Raw genomic sequence first — 20,176 nt, forward strand, 5'->3', positions numbered from 1 at the left:
AGAGCCCTATACTATTTCCCCTCTGCTTCAGCTATAGGTTAGCAAAAGGGTCCACAGCAGAAGCTACTATGAAGTTCCTTCTTCCAATTATAGGTTACTTTTTGCAATTATAGGGCCTCCCAAATCATCATTAAAACCGTGGAAGCTTTTTATAACTTATGAAAGATTGGTGAGGTTGACGGTATATTTTGGGTTTCCTCAAATGACTCCTTCAGAGAGAATATATGAAATAAATATGTATAGAGGAATGCTTTAGATCAGTGGTTCTTAACCTTTGTTACTCGGATGTTTTCGAACTGCAACTCTCAGAAACCTCAGCCAGCACAGTTGGTGGTGAAGGCTTCTGGGAGTTGCAGTCCAAAACTCCTGAGTAACCCAAGGTTAAGAACCAGTGCTTTAGATAATGGTTCTCAAACTGGGGTCCCCAAATGTTCCTGGACTGCAATTCCCAGAAATCTTCACCACTTGCTGTGCTAGCAGGCCAGGATTTGTGGAAGTTGCAGTCCAAGAATATCTGGGGACACAAGTTTGAGTACCACAGTTTTAGAGCAGGGGAATTGTTTGAATCACATAATAAATATTCATATAAGCTGTAGATATAATGTAAATAAGCCTCCATGGAAGTATGACTGTTGATGTGTGACTTAAGAGTGAATTAATACAGTCAACCCTTGACTTACGAACTTAATCCGTTCTGGAAGGATGTTCGTACGTCAAAAAGTTCGTAAGTCGAAGTACCATTTCCCATTGAAATGCATGGGAACGGAATTAATCCATTCCACATTTCAAAAAAATACAAAAATAAAACTAAAAAGAACAAGTCCCACACTGGGACTGCCAAAAACAAAACAAAACCCACACACAGAAACATAATTCCCCCCAGTCCAAACCCACCCTCCAAAACCCACACAGAAAAGTTTTTTTTTAAAGGACATACCAGTCCGAAGCCTGCCGGTGCTCCATTGCCTCCGCACGGCCAGGGGCGAGTGGCCAAGCACCCGGCCAGTTCTAGCCTCCCGGTGCTCCACTGCATTCGCTGCAGCCGGGGGCAAGCAGGCACCCGGCCATCTCTAGCCTCCCGGCACTCTGCTGCCTCCACCGCGGCCGGGGCGAGCAGCCAGCCGCCCGGCCAGCTCTAGCCTCCCGGCGCTGAGTGAGCACTGCCTCCAATCACGGCGGCGGGGGACCCCAGGGAGGTCTCCAATGGCGGCAGGGAAGCTCCCAGGGCTTCACCGCCATCAGAAGCCTCCCGGGTGTCCCACACAACCATGATAGGTGCCTTCAGGCTTTCCCGGGGAGTAGACCTGGCCTATTGGGGGAAGCCCGCCCCTGGTAGGCCTGGTCTACCACACTTTCCCGGACAGTAGACTGGGCCTACCGGGGGAAGCCCTCCTGAGGGCTTCCCCCGGTAGGCCCAGTCTACTCCCCAGGAAAGCCTGAAGGTGCCAATCATGGTGGCAGGGGACCCCTGGAAGGTCTCTGATGGTGGCGGAGATGCCCTGGGAGCTTCCCCACCGCCATTGGAGACCTCGCTGGGGATCCCCACCGCCGCAATTGGTGCCTTCAGAGTTCTCAAAGGGCTTTTCCCCCCGACATCGGAAGAAGCCATTTGAGATCTGCAAAGGCAAAAAAGCAGGGTGAAAGAGTGGGAAATTTGAATTTCCAGCCCTTTTGCCCTGTCTTTTTGCCTTCGGAGCTCTCAACAGCTTTTTCCAATGTTGGGGGGGAGCCCTTTTGAAAGCTGTGAAGGCGCAGATCATGGTGGCAGGGACCCCCCCGGGGGGGGTGTCTCCCATGGTGGCAGAGAAGTCCAGGGCGATTTCTCTGGGGATCCCTACCACCGTGATCTGCATCTTCGGAGCTTTCAAAAGGCTTCCTCCAATGTCGGGCGGAAAGCCATTTGAGAGCTCTGAAGGCGCCGATCGCTCCGTTGGCATCGATTTTCAAATGTGGCATCAACCTTCTAATGGAGCCTCGTTCATAGGTCGAGGCTCCGTTCGCAGGCCGAGGCCACTTTTTTTTCCAACAGAGCAGTTCGTAAGTTGAAATATTCGTAACTAGGGCCGTTTGTAAGTCGAGGGTTGACTGTATATATGACAGAGAGGAAGTGGACTTGTCCACAAAAGCTTACACTAGTCTTTAAGGTGCCACAAAGTTTTTGTCAGTTTTTTTATTTTTGCCTGATATTGCTAGCACAGACTAACATGGCTATCCCTTCTAATATTAATTCACATAGACATAACATTTTCTGCTTTTATCAAAACTGCAAACTTGCTAAGCCGTACTGTGTTTTGTTTTCTGTGAATTTTAGCAAGTTTTCATTAATAGAAATGTACAATGTCACTTTTAAGAGAGAGGTGTATATACTGTAGCTTGAAAGTGCAATTTGTTTTGTTTTTACATAGCAGTAACATTGTATAATGACACAGAAATCCACCTCATACAGTACTTGAGACAGTGTAAATGTCAGAAAATATTTGTGCCATCATATTATTGTGACAGGAGCTATCATTGGGTTATGGAGCTTGAATTCTTGGATAAATAATCTGTTGAGGTGCCTAAAATTACAGTGCAGAGCTATCATTCCAGACAGCTTTGCAAGTACAGTATATATAGCAAAACTGAGATTTTCCCTTCATCACAGAGCTGATTTGCTGAGTTGTCAGATGATATATGTTCGAGAGTAGGAATAGGTAACCTGTGGGTCTCCAGCTGCTGGATTTCAACTCCTATCGGACCCAGCCAGCATTTCAGCGGTGATTGAAGTTATAGTCAATAATACCAGATAGCCCAGTCCTGCTTTAGAGCATTGGCTGCTCGGGCGAGAGCTGAAAGAAGTTGTAGTCCAACAGCCTCTGGAGGGGCACAAGTTTTTACTTGTCTACAATAACTGCCACCATCCTGGATTCAACATCAACTTCAAAATCCAGTGGTGCCTCGCCAGACGATGATAATCCATTCCACTGAAATCGCTGTTTAGCGAAATCATTGTCTAGCAAAAAGCATTTCCCCATTGGTATGCATTGAAACCTGTTTAATGCGTTCCAATGGGGAAGAATCATCGTTGTCTAGCGAAGATCGGCTATAGGAAAGCCGCTTTGCAAACTGCCGATCAGCTGTTTAAATCGCTGTCTTGCGAAGCTTAGGTCCCGAAAATACCTGTTTTGCGAGCGCGGAGGGAGCAATCAAAATCGTCGTCTAGAGAAAATCGGTTTGCGAAGCAGGGACCAAACACTGTTCAGCAAAATTCCCCCACAGGAATCACTATTTTGCGAATCGCTATAGCGATCACAAAAAGTCAATGTCTAGCGAAAAAACTGTCATGCGGGGTAACTGTCTAGCAAGGCACCACTGTATGTAGGGTTTTCTACAAATGTGTAGGATTTCTACCTTTTGTAGAATTTCCCTCCGTGCCAATACTTTCAAGTTGGGACATGTTTATGTGTCTTGAAATATCTATACCTTCCTTTCAGTCATGGTATCTGACACACATTTGTGTAGCTTTCCATTTTCTTCCTTGTTCTCTGTTACAGTATTTCCACTTTACATATACAGAGTTAGAAATTCATCCTCATCTGTCCATGAATGAAAACAAATACATAAAATGCTTGAAAATTCTGCCCAAATTATAGATGCATCTATAGATTGGGGAGATCAATAGGTTCAGGAGATTAATTGCTAGACCGATTTGATATGTGTATGTCCGTGGAGTTCTTGAGCATTGTTAAATAATTGTCCCCAAAGGTGATAACCTCATTCATTTAAACAGATCAATAGGTAATTCACAATAATGAGTGCTTGCAATTTGACCTCAGTACAGTATCAAGAAGTCAGGACAGACGAGTTTGAACTTCACATTTATGCAACTATTTGTCATGTACATTATAGGCTTTTTTTTTACAGCATGCAATTAGCACCGTCCTGTATATGCTTTCTTAATATGTTTTATTGTGCTGCTACTTCTTAAGTCCAATTTTACTACTTCCTGTAAGCTTAAAAAAACTACATTCAAGAGGGGTTATATTAAGTCACATTTTGAAAAATTTGCAACTGAGCCTGTATAAAGAACATCCAAAAGCTGGTGAACCCACAATCTTTTAAGTGAGTCTAGATATGCATGGTTGTCACTCGGTGACCGTGGCAACAACTGATGACTGCCAAATCTGAAATAACTAATACAGAAAGACAGAGCTCTTTTGAATACACCTCTTTAAATAAACTTTGGGGGTAACAGTTGGATTCTGCTGTCAGTAATTTAACTGGGAAAGGTTGTTGCTGGATAGGGTAAATGCATGGACGACTATACCAGAAAAGAACCATCATTTGTGGGTATGAAAAATATAAATTCTGATAATGATCCCAGGAGGCTTATGTTGGAGATGATGCATCCACACTGCATTTCAAGTCTGTGCTTCTAAGATATATCTAGCAACATTTGCAGAATGTCCTTACAGAAGCCACCCTGGAGTGAGTAGAACTCAATGAAGCTATATTACAATTTGAATAAAGTCCACTATTTCCATTTTCAGATAGTTTTCAGTATTTTCAGCTGAGTTTCAGTCGTTATTTTTGTAGTCTTTGATAAATGAGCATGTTATGATTTTTTTTTAAAGAACTAATGCCATTGCTTACAATAATATTACTTTGTTATGGCACATTAATGACCTGACAAAAGAAAGCTTTCCTTTCAGATTATTAAAGTTTCTCTGGGTTGCAGAAACTGAGTAACCACCTTTGTCTGAGCTTGTGAATGGGCACATTAGTAACCACCTCTCCTAGGCTCAGTCCCAGACATGTTGAGGGAAGCGTACAGAAGCCGTGTCTTTTTGCAGGTCTTCATTGTAATGGTATCTAAGCTGCACAGTCTGCTTTTAGTGAGTTTGATTGTAGAAGAAGACAAATCTTATTTTGAAGGCTGATTAAGTATAACTGCCTTTTAAAGCCTACTCTATTCTGCAGTTAGGTGGCATACAGAAAATGTGGCATTTCCTTCAAAGCAGCCCTGCTATGTAAGCCAGAATTATAATGCTGTATTCTTCTTACAAATGAGAGGACTGAGCCTGAAAAAGTTTTGAAGTGAGGAGCCTGGGACCCTCCTTACAAAAGGCCTGGCCATCAAGGCTGATGGGAGTTGGTCCAACTAATTCTGTCAGAGGGTGGGCATCATTAGGGCCATAGTAAGTTTGTATGCAGCAGCTTTAGACAGTGTTGGTTAACTTGCTTAAATAAATCACATGATTTGAACAGCATCCAGTGAAAGGGAAATTAGAAGTATCTGAAAAAAAAATTATCAAGAGTTTAAGGAACACCAGCACCATTCAGCTGTCTAAGACAGTAGTAGGGTCAGCATTAGCTTTCCCCAGTCTGAAAGGCTTGAAGAAGGTGCTAGAGCACGTTGTGGCCCCTCATCTCCAGAGGGTTCTGAATGAGACAGATCATCTAGATCAGAGGTCTCAAACTTGTGGCCCAGGGGCCAATTGCGGCCCACGGGATGATAGTTTGTGGCCCCCACCTTAATATGAAAGTTTAAGAAGCGGGAGTGGCGGCAGCACTTATCCGGCGAGTGCGGGGCTTCCTCCCCGCCTCATAGGGGCTGGGTCCCGCCTGCCCCCCTGAAGTGCCCACGTATGCAGAAGGGAAGCCCTCTCCCTGCCCAGCAGTCTTCCTCAGATTTGGCGCCACCGGGGCTTCTGCTTTTAGGTCTCTCTCCCCCCTTTTGTGCCACGGGAGGGGGTGCTGCCAAGAGAACAGCCTTCTCGCATGCGCTCCCCCCCCCCGGTCTCCCTGAGCCACACTGGGCAAGACCATGGCGTCTTGCCAGAGTGGGAGTCAAGGAGCCCCAGGAAGCCCCATTAGCCCTTGGGTAGGGGGGAGAAATTACTCTGCTGATGGGGCCAGCCTTGCAGAAGGGGTGTGTGCAGCTGCTAGGGGTGTGTGTGTGTGTGTGTGTGTGTGTGAATCTGTGGGCATTTAAACCCCAGCAGTTTACTGCCAGCCCCCTCTACGGAACCTGGGAGCCTTGTCTTCCTGCAGCATCCCTCCATTGTCCCCAACTTGCGTCTAAAGAGGGCACGCTTCTTATGTGGAGAACGGTAACATGTGGGCAAGAGCAGACCACAGGGGGAAATCTTGCTCTCTCCGGGTTGTCGTCCTTGCTTGTTCGCTGCACTCATTTTCCTTCTGGCTGAAAACATGCAGGTGGGAACCCTTACGAAAGCAAGTTCCCTGCAAGGAGGAGGACTTGTGCTCTTCCCTCCCAAATGTGGAAAATCCATTGCAACCCAGCCTCACCCAGACTCTGCCTCCAGCGGCCCCCAGGTAAATTGAGTTTGAGATCCCTGATATAGATCAATTTCAGTCTGGCTGCAGGACTGCTTATGGGACAGAGATGGCTTGGGTTGCCTTGGTAGATGACCTACACTGGGAACTGGACAGAGGATCTTTGTCCCTATTGGTTTTGCTGGACCTCTCAGCGGCTTTTGATACTATCAACTATAGAATCCTTCTGACCCATCTCTCCAGAATGGGAGTTGGGACACTGTTTTATGATGGGTTCAGTCCTTCCTTGAGAACTGAGAAGGTGGTGGTGGGAGATTCCTGTTTAACACCATAGTCGCTGACCTGTGGGGTCACTCAGGGTTTTGTCCCTTATCTTATTTGAATACATGAAACTGTTAGGACAAATTGTCCAAAGTTTTGGAGTTTTACCAGTGTGTGTCTATTATACCTAAATCAGCTTTTCCTATGAGTAATGGGCTCAATGAGAATGAATAAATGAAGTTAATCCAGACAAGACAGAGGTGCTTCTGGTCAGTCGAAAGAAAAAACAGGGAATAGGGATGCAGCCTCTACTGTATGGGATTGCACTCCCACTTTAAAAACACGTGTGCAGTTCGGGGGTGCTCCTGGATTCATCCCTGAGCCTGGATGCTGAGGGTGGTGCATTTACACAAATAAAACTAGTGCGCCAGCTATGTCTGTCTCTTGGCCACTGACACACGCCCTAGTTAAGTCCCAGCTGAATTAATGTAACACACCAAAGGTGGGACTACTGAAGGAAAGTGTCAAGAAACTTCAGCAGGTCCAAATTGCAGCAGCCAGATTGCTGACTGCTTACAGGGATCATATAAACTCCCCTTATAACACCTCCACTGACTGCGAGTCAGTTTATGTGCAGAATTCAAAATGCTAGTTTTAACCTATTAATCCCTAAATGGCCTGAGTCTGAGCTATCTCAAAGACCCTATCTCCCATTATGAGCCAGCTCAGGTGTAAATATCATCAGGAGAGGCCTTTCTTTTTGTCCTGCCACCTTCACAGCTGCATCTGGTGGGGACACAGAAAAGGGCCTTCTCTGTTGCTGCTCCCAGACTTTGGAACTCCCTCCCACTGGAGGTCAGACTGGCCCCACCTTTGCTGACCTCCCACAAGCAGGCAAAGACCTTTCTCTTCAGCCAAGACTTCCCTCAGTAATCAAGCTAACTGGGTGTGATTTTTTTATGGACTGTTATTGTGCTTTTCATTTTTCTGTTTTCCGTTTCTCAGTGGTATTTTAAATATATATTTATATGCTTATTTTTCTTCATTTTAATATTGCCTTTTAATGACGTAGGATGCCTCTCATCATTCATTATACTCATCATTCATTATACTCATCGTTCTTAGCTTTAACTACTGCCTTTTAATAGTGTTATACCTTGCATCCTCATTCTTCTAAATTTTAAATATTGCCTTTCAATGTTGTAAGCTGCTTTAGGTCATTTTAAAGAAGAAAGGCGAGGTAAAAATATTCTAAATAAATAAATGACTCCTTTACTCAAACTAGCACTAACTTCTTGGGTTTCAGGCAGGCGTTTCGCTGAGAAGGGGCAAAATTGCTTTGTTTGGACTACAACCTCCAGAATACCCCACTGAGGGATTCTGGAAGTTCTAGGAGAAATTCCTCAATGTTGCATTTACCCCAGCCTTACTTTAAGGGAGTGAGTCAAAGCTAGGGAAAGTGACCGTTTGGAACGACAACTTCCAAAAATCTCTACCCAGAACGATCATGTAAATTGCGGGATTATCGGATTTGTATTCGGAACGGTAACTTTTTCAGGCTCTGGAGGGGAAGCAAAACGCATGTTCTACCCCTAAGCCAGGATCGATCTCTCTCGGGCAAAAGGGTTGCCTATCCGGAGTGGTGGGTAGCTTAGCCCCTAACGGAGCGAAGTCTCCTCAGAGGCCGGCAACAAAATGGGACTCGACGCCACATAACCACCCCAGGGCGGACGAATCGGCCTATGGGTGACGGAAGAGGGGGCGGGGTCTGGACACGCGGGCCAGCCGGGCCGAGGAGGCTGCGCTTCTTTCCCTCGTTGTTTGGCGGGGGCCCCGCGGAATAGCCGCGGTACCAGCCGGCGGGGTAGAAGGATGCAGCGGGGCGCCTCCTCGGGAGAAGGGCACCATGGAAGCCATGGCTGACGCGGCCAGGTAGGCGAGCGGGACGCCGGAGACAGGGGGACGCCTGTTGCTAATGCGTTTGTTGTCGCGTAGCTAGGCGGCTGACGCGGGAGTTCCGCGGCTTTTCAGGCACGCCGGTAATTGGGGGGGGGGGGGCGCCTCTCTGACTTCGCGGTCTTGTGGATGGCAAGGCTGGGACTTCTGAAAGAAACCCGTGAAAGAGGTCCGGAGGCGTTGGTCTCTTCTAACTGCTCAGAGACATAATAGTCCCCACACACAGACACACACACCACTTTATCAGAGGTTTCCTTCCAAACTTTTTTGCCTAGGCTGCAGAACCAAAACACGTGAACCCTCTCTTCTCTTCCCCTCTTATCCGTTACTTCCGTGCTTCCTTGTGAATGGTAAACCCATTAAAGCACCAAAGTTGGAAGTGGTAATTAAAGTAGCTTCGAATATCTGGGCCAGTGAAAGTGGCTTAAGTAAATTGATAGGGCTCGGGGTAGCTAAGAACGCCATTTAATTTACAGGGTCAAATTAAACCGGACAATCTACAGATCTGATCTGTGCCCCAGATCTGGATCTATTTGCCAGCTTTTCATGGAGTTGAGCTGGAAAATAAAAATAGCTATAACTTTTAGAATTATAGGCAGTGCACCTGGAGTTTAGGGATGTGGTGGCGCTGTGGGTCAAACCTCAGAAGCCTCTGTGCTGCAAGGTCGGGAGACCAGCGGTCGTAAGATCGAATCCACTCGATGGAGTGAGTTCCTGTCACTTGTCCCAGCTCCTGCCATCCTAGCTGTTCAAAGGCATTCAGATGTGAGTAGATAAATAAGTACCACCACGGTGGGAAGGTAACGGCATTCTGTGTCTAGTCGTGCTGGCCATGTGACCACGGAAACTGTCTCTGGACAAACACTGGCTGTACGGCTTGGAAACGAGGATGAGCACTGCGCCCTAGAGTCGGACACAACTGGACTAAATGTCAAGGGGAACCTTTTTACGTTTATGTTATGTGGAATTTCGAGAAATGATACACCTTAAACATATGGGATGGCAGGCAAAAACAAAACAAAAATAAAGAAGACATAAATATTGGGGCACCTTAAAGACTAACAGCTGTATTTTTATGTGCGCTTTTGTGAACAAGTTCACTTCTTCAGATGCAAGACTATTAAAGATGGGAATTGTTATTTGCCGGCGAGTCACCACCAACTTATGGCAAGGCTGTGAATTAGTGCTCTGCAAAATGTCCTGGCCTCAACTGCCCTGATCCAGCACTCTCTTGCTTCATTTTGGACTGTCTCATTATAGGGTTTTCATGGTATGGAAAGTTCAGCAGGGATATCCCGTTGCCTTCTTTTGAGCAGTACTAACGAAAGTTAAAACCTGTCAAATGCCAGAAAACTAGCTTCTGGGGTGTTACATGCTAAGCATCTTTAAAGTGTTTTTTTTTTAATTAACATAAAAAATCATGAAGCATTTTGTGGCTTATTTGCACATTTTATTTTACTCCAAACACAGAACATTTTGATAATTTGCTTTGTTTTGCTCTGATAGTAACATTTTAGTTTCAATTTGTAGATATTTGTTTGTGTGAAGAGATGGCTAGACAAATATACATTACAGGATAGTATTATCTTTCTCTGACTGGAGCGACTTCCAAAAATAGCAAACCTATACACATCATGTTTCAGTTTTCTGAAGTTCTACTCCCAGTATTTATGTTCACAACTCCAAAGACATTTTCTTGCCTGTCTCTATATGTGTGAAATCAGAATGTGAAATATGGCCTTTTCTAAAGGTTTGGTAAACTGCTTAAGCAGAGCCTCCAGAGACATAAGAAACAACACAATGCCAGTTGCAATATAAATTACCAATTAGACAAGCTGCCAAAGGCCTCTTTTGTTAGAACAGAATGTGAGCTAGTGATAGTTAAAAGGTTAGTTTAAGGGTGGAATTGCCAGCTGATTGTATAAAATTAGGTTTAACTTTCTGTTCCTATGTGGAGAAAAGCTCAGTGTCATTCTGTAAAAGGTTAGGCCTTGTTTTCAATATGAATTGTATTGCTAACACAAGATCAGGTGATGCAAAAAAGTGTTTTCCAATATTAACACAGAACAGTATCAGTGCTATAGCTCATAATCCATAAAAATAAGTCATTGTAAAAATCTGTAACCCAACTCAACGAGCATGACTCAAAGGCAAACTTTTCAGAAATTGTTTCATTAAAAAAAACAGTCCAATTTGTATGTATATGTAGTACCAGTTTCAACTGGATCTTACCTGTTTGGGGTGCCAGATGTGTAAGTTTTTATAGAAATTTCCATGAAAAACAGAAATCGTCGTCGTCGTTTATTCGTGTCCGACTCTTCGTGACCCCATGGACCAGAGCACGCCAGGCCCTCCTATCTTCCACTGCCTCCCGGAGTTGTGTCAAATTCATTCTGGTAGCTTTGATGACATTGTCCAACCTTCTCATCCTCTGTCGTCCCCTTCTCCTCCTGCCTTCACACTTTCCTAACATCAAGGTCTTTTCCAAGGAGTCCTCTTCTCATGAGATGGCCAAAGTATTGGAGCCTCAGCTTCAGGATCTGTCCTTCCAGTGAGCACTCAGGGTTGATTTACTTTAGAATTGATTGGTTAGTTCTCCTTGCAGTCCAGGGGACTCTCAAGAGCCTCCTCCAACACCACAATTCAAAAGCATCAATTCTTCAGTGGTCAGCTTTCTTTATGGTCCAGCTCTCACTTCCATACATCACTACAGGAAAAACTATAGCTTTGACTATGTGGACTTTTGTTGGCAAGGTGATGTCTCTGCTTTTTAGGATGCTGTCAAGGTTTATCATCGCTTTCCTCCCAAGAAGCAAGCGTCTTTTAATTTCGTGGCTGCTGTCTCCATCTGCAGTGATCATGGAGCCCAAGAAAGTAAAATATGTCACTGCCTCCATATCTTCCCCTTCTATTTCCCAGGAGGTGATGAGACCAGTGGCCATGATCTTAGTTTTTTTTATGTTGAGCTTCAGACCGTTTTTTGCACTCTCCTCTTTCACCCTCATTACAAGGTTCCTTAACAGAAGGAAACAGAAAATAAGCACAGTTATAAACTCAGTAAAGCAATATCTTTTCACATCCTTCCAGCCCAACAGTGTGCCCACCTAAAGAATTATTTGGACTGGACAGTTTTTTAAGCACTCATACCAGGCTGGTTCCATGGGCCTCATCACATCAGACTCTTCTAGGTTCACACATTCCAGGATAAACAAGAGTGTGGCTAAGTGGCTTGAGAGAGAGAGATCCCCTGAACCTTGCAACTATCACACCATGAATGCTGTAACAGAAATCCAGAAGCAATGGTGTATCTGCATCAGCAGTTTCATAGTTTAACTTCCATGCTTCTACAGTATCCTGGGAATTCTAGTCTGGTAAGGTACTGAGAATGATCTGCTGGGGACTTCTAGAACATTATCCTGAATGATAGAAGAAAATTGTAAGTACTGTATTTTTCCATGTATAAGACAATACTTTTGTAATTGACGGTTGTCTTATACACAGAAGTAAGCTGAGGAGAGAACTGTGTGATTACAAAACTTACCATACCTTGCCTCTGCAAACAGGCTTCCTCCAATCATGAGCCTTATGTAACTGATGTCAGCTGATGCTGAAATAACCAATTAGAACACATCTCGTTGGAGGTGGAGCATGTAGGCAGTGCTCAGATGCAACAGAGACTGGTAATGTCAGAGAGTTCTGAGTCCAGAGGCTGAATAAAGTGATATGCTCAAAGCTGAGTGTGATATGATAGTACTGGTATGTAAATGTTACTAAATAAAAATGTATTTTGTTTTATGTTTAAAATATTGATTTCTTAATTTTGGGTTGGAAAATGGGGGGTCTTATACATGGGGCATTTTATACATGGAAAAATGCTTGCTACAGGACAAATCTTAGAATATTGTATGATGGAGTAGTTAAACTTGGATTAAGAGCTTCAATGAAGAACTAGGTTTTAACTTAGCCCCAGAATGAGTCTTGTGTTAACACAGGTTGTGTTTTCATGGCGAAGACATTCTGCGGCCAGAGTGCTACAGCAGAGAAGGCCTTCTTCCATGTCTCCATACAAAGGAGGATGGGACACAGGAAATCCTCACTAGCAGATTTCAGTGCACTTTCAAGCATGTATTTAGTGTGACTCCTCTTATTTCAAAAGTCTGTTTTTAAATACACTTTTTCATGAGTTTCATCTGATCTTCACATAGACAAAAAAGTAAAAGAAAAGTGTGTCTGTGTGTGTTTGTCTTTGCTTTGTGCATTGGCATACATTGTTTGTAGGGGAGAAATCAGTCATGAACACAAAGCTAAATATGACAAAACATGGATTTGTTGGGAAAACCTATCTGATTAGTAGCTGGGAGAACAAGGTAAAACTGCCTGCTACATTCATACTTAGGAAAATTAGGGTTTTCAGTAAGATAGGATATTAGCACACTCCCACACAGGAAGATTGTACAGGAAAGTGGGAAGCAGGTGGCAATTACTGATAACGAGATAATTGCTGTATTGCATGGTTTCTACCTCCCCGTTCCCCAACAAGGCACAGATTTCTAGCTTGAGGAGTTCCCCCAGGAGGTGGCATTAAGCATACAGCATCAAAGCTGAATTGCTAGAGGAGCAGTACTTTCTGATTTATTTGCAGTGACTTAGGAGTGGAATTTTCTGGAATCAGTATTATCTGTATCTTACAAATGCCAGCATTTAAAAGCCACAAGGATGGCACTTTCATTTTTGCCTCATTTAAATGTAATACAGTTCATAATATAGCATTTCTTTTTTCATAAGGCATTACACAGCAGAAGCATATGAGAACGCTATATTCCTTTTACAGCTGGGAAACGCAATCTTCTAAGAGAGCAGACACAGTGAGGCTGCAGCAGAAACAGATCTCAGGCTAGATTAGAGTTTATAGTACTTTCCCTATCTGTTGAGCAGTTCTGTGGTCAGGCACAACTTCTTCAGAAGCAGTGTGATAAAGGTGGAGACCCATCTGGCTATGTCTCATCCTCCTTACAAAAGACCAACTGCTTATTTGGGGCGGGAAGGTGCCAGTTAGACAATTTAAAATCAGAGATGGGCAGTGGTGGCCTTCCATATGTTTTTGGCCTGCAATGTTTAGCAGTAGTAGCCAGCATAGCCAAAGGTGAGGGATTATGAGAACAGTAATTCAGATACATCTGGCAGTTCATAGTTACTTACCCCAGGTTTAAATCTAGGATACTACACAAGTTACCTATAGTACAGTGGTGCCTCGCTTAACGATTGCCTCGCTTAATGAGGAAATCACTGTACGATTAGGTTTTTGCGATCACTTTTGTGATCGCAAAACAATGGTTTAACTGGGGTTTTTCCGCTTTGCGATTATCAGTTCCCTGCTTTGGGAACCAATTTTCACTTTGCGACAATAGGAGGGCCACCCCCAAATTGAGGCGAGGTGGTCTCTGAATCTGTCTATAGGCCATAGACTGATTTCCCTTAAAAAGGAAACTTTTAATTCTGCATATTTTGGGCTGACACTATAGTATTTTATCTTCTTTCCTGTCTTCTGTAAATTTTCTCTTTTTCCCTACATCACAGCAGTGCTATGAAGATAAAATAAGTAGAGGGAGGGCCTTGTATGCTGCCATAAACTCCCTGAGGAAAAAACAAGATGGGACATACTGTACTAGGATATCTAAATAAATAATGTGCTTGGTGCTTCCTTTATTGACCATAACCCTGTGAAATAAGTAGGGATGCATTAAATCAGCAGCAACAATCTCCAGATCACAAATGGACATGCCCTCGGTTAGCTGTGGAATAACTGAAGCCAAATGAAATGGCACTGTTTGGGACAGCCGTAAGTGGGGCTGTCATTGAAGCCTTGCATTTCTTCCACTTGCTTCTTGGAGACAGGTAGCTGTTATCTGTGGAGTTCACATGGATGTTGCTTCTGTTGTCCTATTTCCTTTCTGCCTTTAAAAGAAAGGTTTATCAGTAAAGGCCAGATGGGTGTTGCCTTTGGAAGATTCCGTCCTTTGTACAACAAAGACTACAACACAAAACGAAACAGCACAGTTGGCACAGAGACTCGGAAATTGTGGGGCTGAAGAGAGGCAGCATGAAAGCTGGCCCTTTAAAATGTCAGCTCTCCCTTGAATTTGCACAGCGATGGCAATAGAGTCTCAGGGAATGGTCTGTTTCAGCTGGCAATTTTACACAGTATTGTGTATAAAACTGATGCTGGCTTAGCAGAACTGATATTCCTGACAGTTTATTATAACCTTCTTCCTCCAAGTTTTGTAATATTTTTGCACTGAATGAAATCTGGAGTCAGGGCTGTACGTTTGGAAATGTGAAGTGTTTTTTTTAAATGATATTTTAAAAACATAGCAATAACATAAAATGCATTCAGGCAGTGCTACGTTTATAACAGTATAATCTATATTTAGTTTTTTTTAAACTTGAGTTGGGTTTTAATAGCCAAAGCTCATTCTGGAGTCTTAAGGGATGGGAAACATCGCCCATTCTCATTGTAGAACTTCGGATTTAAAGTGCAGGTAATGAAAATACTGTTCATTTGGTATGACTCGTAAAGAGGTTTACAAACCATGCCTATTTGGGAAATGGCTGGAAAGTGCATGTTTTAATCCCTTTTTGTTGTTGTTGTTGTTGGAAATTTGTGAGAGTCTTTCATCTGCAAACATTGATGTCGGAATGATGTTATATCTTTTATTTCTAGGTCACCGTACAATGGATGGAAGAGCTGACTCCTTAGCGATGGCTGTACACCTGCTTGCCAAACCTGGACATGCGATACTTTTGCAGCGCACCCTGGACCAGCTTCAGGCATGGATCTGCCTAGATGTCCATCTCTTCCTCGTATCAGAGCGCACTTCTCCCATTAAGTACTATGCGACCTATCACCAGAGGAGCACCAGGTTCCCTGGAACATCTGTTTTGCTTTTTCTACATGAGGAGTTTGGGGAAGAACGGATCTTCCAAGTCCATGATTTTTTCCAGCACCCACCCTGGCACCGTGTCCACGTGGCATGTTCCAGTGGAAAACGGTCTCCCCAGGCCCTTGACTCTCAGGACTTTTATGGGCTGGATGAGCATATGCCCGTGTGGGGACTACGGCAGGTCCACTACGGCACAGAAATTCTGCGCATCACCCTCTACTGTAGCTTTGATAACTATGATGATACAGTCAGGCTCTATGAGATGATCCTGCAGAAAAAGGCAACGGTGCAGAAAAGCAGCTTCTGTGCCTTTGTACTCTACGCAACCCAAAGCATTGCAGTTCAGCTCTGCTTGAAGCAGCTGCCTGTGGGGATGTCTGTTGACTCGAAGGAGTCCTCAGTGCTGCAGTTCAAGGTGCATGAAATTGGACAGCTGGTGCCACTTCTGCCAAATCCTTGCATTCCCATCAGCAGCACTAGGTGGCAAACTGAAGACTACGAAGGCAACAGGATCCTGCTGCAGGTATTATTCAGTTTGTCAGTAGTGAGCAGAATAGCAAAGCATTGTAATAGACAGAGGGGGGGCCCTGGGCTGCTTGTGACCCACATGCCCTAATTTAGTAGCAGTGCCACAAAAGTCCTCCTTTAAAGCAGCATCGTGGTCATAGTCGCTTAGGCTTCTTGCAGTGGATAGTGACTTTTAATAATGGCTATGCTTGTAGTAAATGCTGTTTTATGAGTCTTATGCACCATCAAATAATTTCTGATTTACAGTGATCATGTGAATGAATGGTGGACTGGTATTATATTAGAGTGTGCCTGGCAGCAGAGCCAGGACTGGGAGTTCAAAACCACCCACTTTGTCTCCCAGGAAGAACCAGCTGGAATCTCCTGGAGCTTGTGTGACTGGCTGATGGGGTTAAATGTCTGCAGCTTGTGCAGCCTTGTGCTAGATGTGCAGTCCCAGCTTACCAAAGTAGGATGAACTGGTAAACCATCTGAGTACTTCATACCCAGAAAACCCAGGGAGGGTTGCCATAAGTTGGAATGGACTTGAGGTCTTACATATTATTATTATTACTATCATCATGATTTAATGGTTTCCAGAAGTTCCTGTCATTAAAAGCCCTTTTCAGGTGCTGTAGACTAAAAGCTGTACAGTATCTTTCTTTAGAGTTAGCCCATCTCAGGTTAGCTTTCCTTTTCCTGTGATCTTCAGTGCTGTAGTATTAGATGCTCTATTAGATTGTTTGGTATTGCTGGTTTCATAAGCAACTTTTCCTGCATTCATTTTTAATACTCTGAGAGTATTTGTTTAAAGAATTGACAGTCTCTTGTTATCCCCCTCCCACCTTGCCCAGTGTTTGGAATAGAAAATTCATTTCTGTTTGATGTTTGCCCTGCCTTCATCCTGAGTTGCAACAATGAAAGGACAGTTTGATATACCCAAACCTGGTGAAGTATTCTCAGTTTGAATAAGAGTAATATTTGCTTGGTCTTCATCCATTGGAATCCAAACAGTATGTTACAGTTCTTGAAAATGCCAGGACAAGGAGATGTGTGGATACACAACCCATGCAGCGACACTTAAAAATAGACAAGAACAAATTAATTCCATACTGGAAATTTTATCTGTATATATAAAGGAAAGGTGTGTGTGTGTGTATGTGTGTGTGTTCATATATATATTTCTAAGAAATATGTATTTCTTTTCTGTTTGATATGCTGAAACAGGTATTGTAGGAATATATGAGTAAATAGGACAATTAAAAAACAAAATAGTGGACTTGATGAATATATCTTATCTAAGATTAAAGGGGTTTTTAATGCTTTATAATGGTAATCAAAGCATCTGTTTTTGCCTGTTTGGGCCTCTGCATATGTAGCATATTTTTCAGAGTGTATTTGCACTATACTGTTGAATCAGATGCCATTTTAATCGCCATGGATCTATTCAGTGAATACTGGGGTTTGAAGTCTGATGAGGTACTTAGAATTTTTTGCTGATGATCTCTATTGTACTTCTCCTGAAGTACAGTGCTAGACTTTCCTACTAGAGACATCTACTTATCTCACCAAATAAATAATTCCTGCAGGAGAGGGCCATGGCAGTTAAAAGTGCTACCGAAGTGCTGTAACTACAGTATAGATGCACTCCGTGTTTATTAAGAATAGCAACGGGTAATGCAGCCTATTTTCAAAATGCTCCAATCTACACCCAATCTAATAGTTGATCATACCTATTAGACAGCTACAGAAGAGGCTACAGGTCAGATCTGGGGGTTTGTTTAAAATGTACTTCTTAGTGCAACCTTTTAAATATTTGATGTCTTCACAGGATCGGGTGAAGACCTGATCACCATTATTGGTGTCAATAATGTGAGGAAAGACTTAACTTCCTCTTCTTTTTCCCATAGGTTCAAGGCACCACAAATTACAATGAAAACCAAGGTTCATCTTGCAGGGGGCACAACACTGCAGATGAGGGAGGTCTCCCCCACTACGGTATCAGTCCTTCCTCACTGGCCACCAGAAAAACCACTGGGCAGCATAAAAATCGGACTCTGAGAGCTGTGAAGAATAAGCATAAATCTACACAGGGAGGGGAATGCACTCTGGCAAGTCCTCATAGCCCTTCCCAAAGCACTTTTTGTTCTTCTTCCTTGCCCCATAGACCAGCAGAGTCTTCCCCATGGGATCTCGGTCCTTCCCAATTGACTCTGGCTACTAAACGGAGACATTCCAGCCATGAACTCTGGCTGTGCCAAAGGGAAGAAGAGGAGGAGATGAATGTTGACACAGGGAGCAGAGTATTATCTTCTGAATGTAGCGACTCCCCATTAAATAGCTTTTCGAAGGATTTACAGAATGGTCTTCCTCAGTCCCAGGCGCCATGCTGTTCATTCGTTGGAGCTGAGTCCAGAACCTGCTTGCAACCTGAGGACAGAAGCAGTCTGTTATCACGTATTGCCAAAAGTAATCAAACATCAGTACAGAGACCGTCTGGTTTTTGGTTGGGAACATCAGGAGCAAGCCATGGAACTGAGAAGGAGGAGGAGGAAGAATTCTTTATATGACTCTAACTACGTATTGGCCAGAATTCTGGTAGAGATTTATGCTGGTGTAAGTGTAATTGCATAAACTGCTCTGGCAAAGTGCTGCTAATTAATGAGTTGTCACCTTCCTGTGCTAGTTCCCTGCTGGCACGAGACCAGGAATACAAGCAGCAACTTGCTGATTTGCAGCAATGCAGCACCATGATTTATGCAATTGCACTTCATGCTGGCATGAATCTCCAGTAGGATTCTGACCGCTCCTTTCTAGATTGATTGCCCAGTGCCTTATTACTGAAGTTGCAAAGAGAACAATCTGTATGCTACACAAAGACCCTGTCTTTGTGTAGATACCCCAGCTGCCTATACTACCTTTCCATACTAGTGTTAAAAACAAAGCTTAAAAGTAGTTTTCAAGAGAACAAATATGTGTTTAAACTGTTGGCAAAATTTAAGATACTAAACAGAGGAAGAGTAGAAAGAGAATCACGAGACAGAATTTCTCACACTGGAGGATTACTGTGCAATAGATTGAAAGAAGCCATCCATTTTAATGTTCCACAAGCTTGCTAAATGATATTAGAAGCTGCAGAGAGAAAACATAGACCTTCTATAAAAGCTATCAATGTCTGTCTGCTGGAACCTGTTAATGACACAATGATTTCACAGTCTGGAAAGAAGTAATCTGCTTTGCTGTGGAGCAGAACCAGATATGAGATACAGTGGTGCCCCGTATAGCGAGGTTAATCCATTCCGGATTAACCTTCGCTATACGAGAACATCGCTGTGCGGGTAAGCAAAGCCTATTGGAACGCATTAAACTTAGTTTAATGCGTTCCAATAAGCGTGGAAACTTACCCCTCCAGCGATGTTTTCGCTCCGGCGGCCATTTTGGAGCCGCCGATCAGCTGTTCGGCGGCTCCAAAATGGCCGCCGGAGGCCCCAATCGTCGCAATGCGAGTGCGGCGATTGGGGCTGATCCGTATAGCGATCCCCAAAAAGGGATCGCTATACGGATTCGTCGTTAAACGGTGCGCTCGTTAAGCGAGGCACCACTGTACACTGCTGGGTTGTTGTTTTTTTGAGGGGGGGAGATACTACAACTCCCAGAGCACCCAAGTCAACATGGACAGTTACCAAGCTCTCTTGGGCTGCCATTCTCAACCTCCCCCCGGGCCCTTTGGACGAGGGCCATAAATACAATATGAAAGAAATATAGGCCGAATCAGGATTTCATAAGTCATATAACAAACCTAATAAGGTGGTGTGTGAAGAATTATTTTTCTAGTCTCTGGCTGCTTTCAAATGTACCAGGGCCTCCCAGAGAATGGCTTGCTCTAGGGGATTTGGTGAATTTGAGTCCAAAAAGGAAAGTGTCTCATTTCTGGGCAAAACAGTGCACTGATGTACTCAGAGCTTTACATTTCTACAGCAGGGTGCTGTAAGAGGGCCTTTTTGTCGTTGGGAAGGAGGGAGCACCACTCTTTGTAGTGAGTAATATGACTAAACTAGCACCATTCCAACATTGGTGGTTTGCTAAGATGGGAAGCTTTAATATTTGATAGGTTGAGAAGTAAATAAACTTTGTTGTCATCCAAAGGGAAGTGGATGGTTGGTTTGAACACATTGGGCTATTGGACAACGCGAGTTACATTTTCTCCATGTGTTTTTGTCATGTTAAAATCA

The 20,176-nt window shown here is 43.8% G+C and overlaps 1 protein-coding gene across 2 annotated transcripts; it reads left to right on the forward strand.

The window, feature by feature from the left end:
* Window positions 1-8,351: 8,351 nt before the first annotated feature.
* FAM124B (family with sequence similarity 124 member B) lies at window positions 8,352-19,215 on the forward strand. 2 transcript variants are annotated; one of them, XM_020795495.3, is made up of 3 exons: window positions 8,352-8,472; window positions 15,218-15,960; window positions 17,855-19,212. In XM_020795495.3, exons 2-3 carry the CDS (start codon window positions 15,229-15,231, stop codon window positions 18,512-18,514), a joined length of 1,392 nt encoding a protein of 463 aa, XP_020651154.3. In that variant the 5' UTR covers window positions 8,352-8,472; window positions 15,218-15,228; the 3' UTR covers window positions 18,515-19,212. The 2 variants fall into 2 exon arrangements, with proteins under 2 accessions (XP_020651154.3, XP_020651155.3); XM_020795496.3 differs by lacking the exon at window positions 8,352-8,472 and adding an exon at window positions 14,516-15,035 and having other exon boundaries at window positions 17,855-19,215.
* The last annotated feature ends 961 nt before the right edge of the window (window positions 19,216-20,176 follow it).

This window comes from Pogona vitticeps, chromosome 3 (assembly GCF_051106095.1).
Source record: "Pogona vitticeps strain Pit_001003342236 chromosome 3, PviZW2.1, whole genome shotgun sequence".
NCBI lineage: Eukaryota > Metazoa > Chordata > Lepidosauria > Squamata > Agamidae > Pogona > Pogona vitticeps.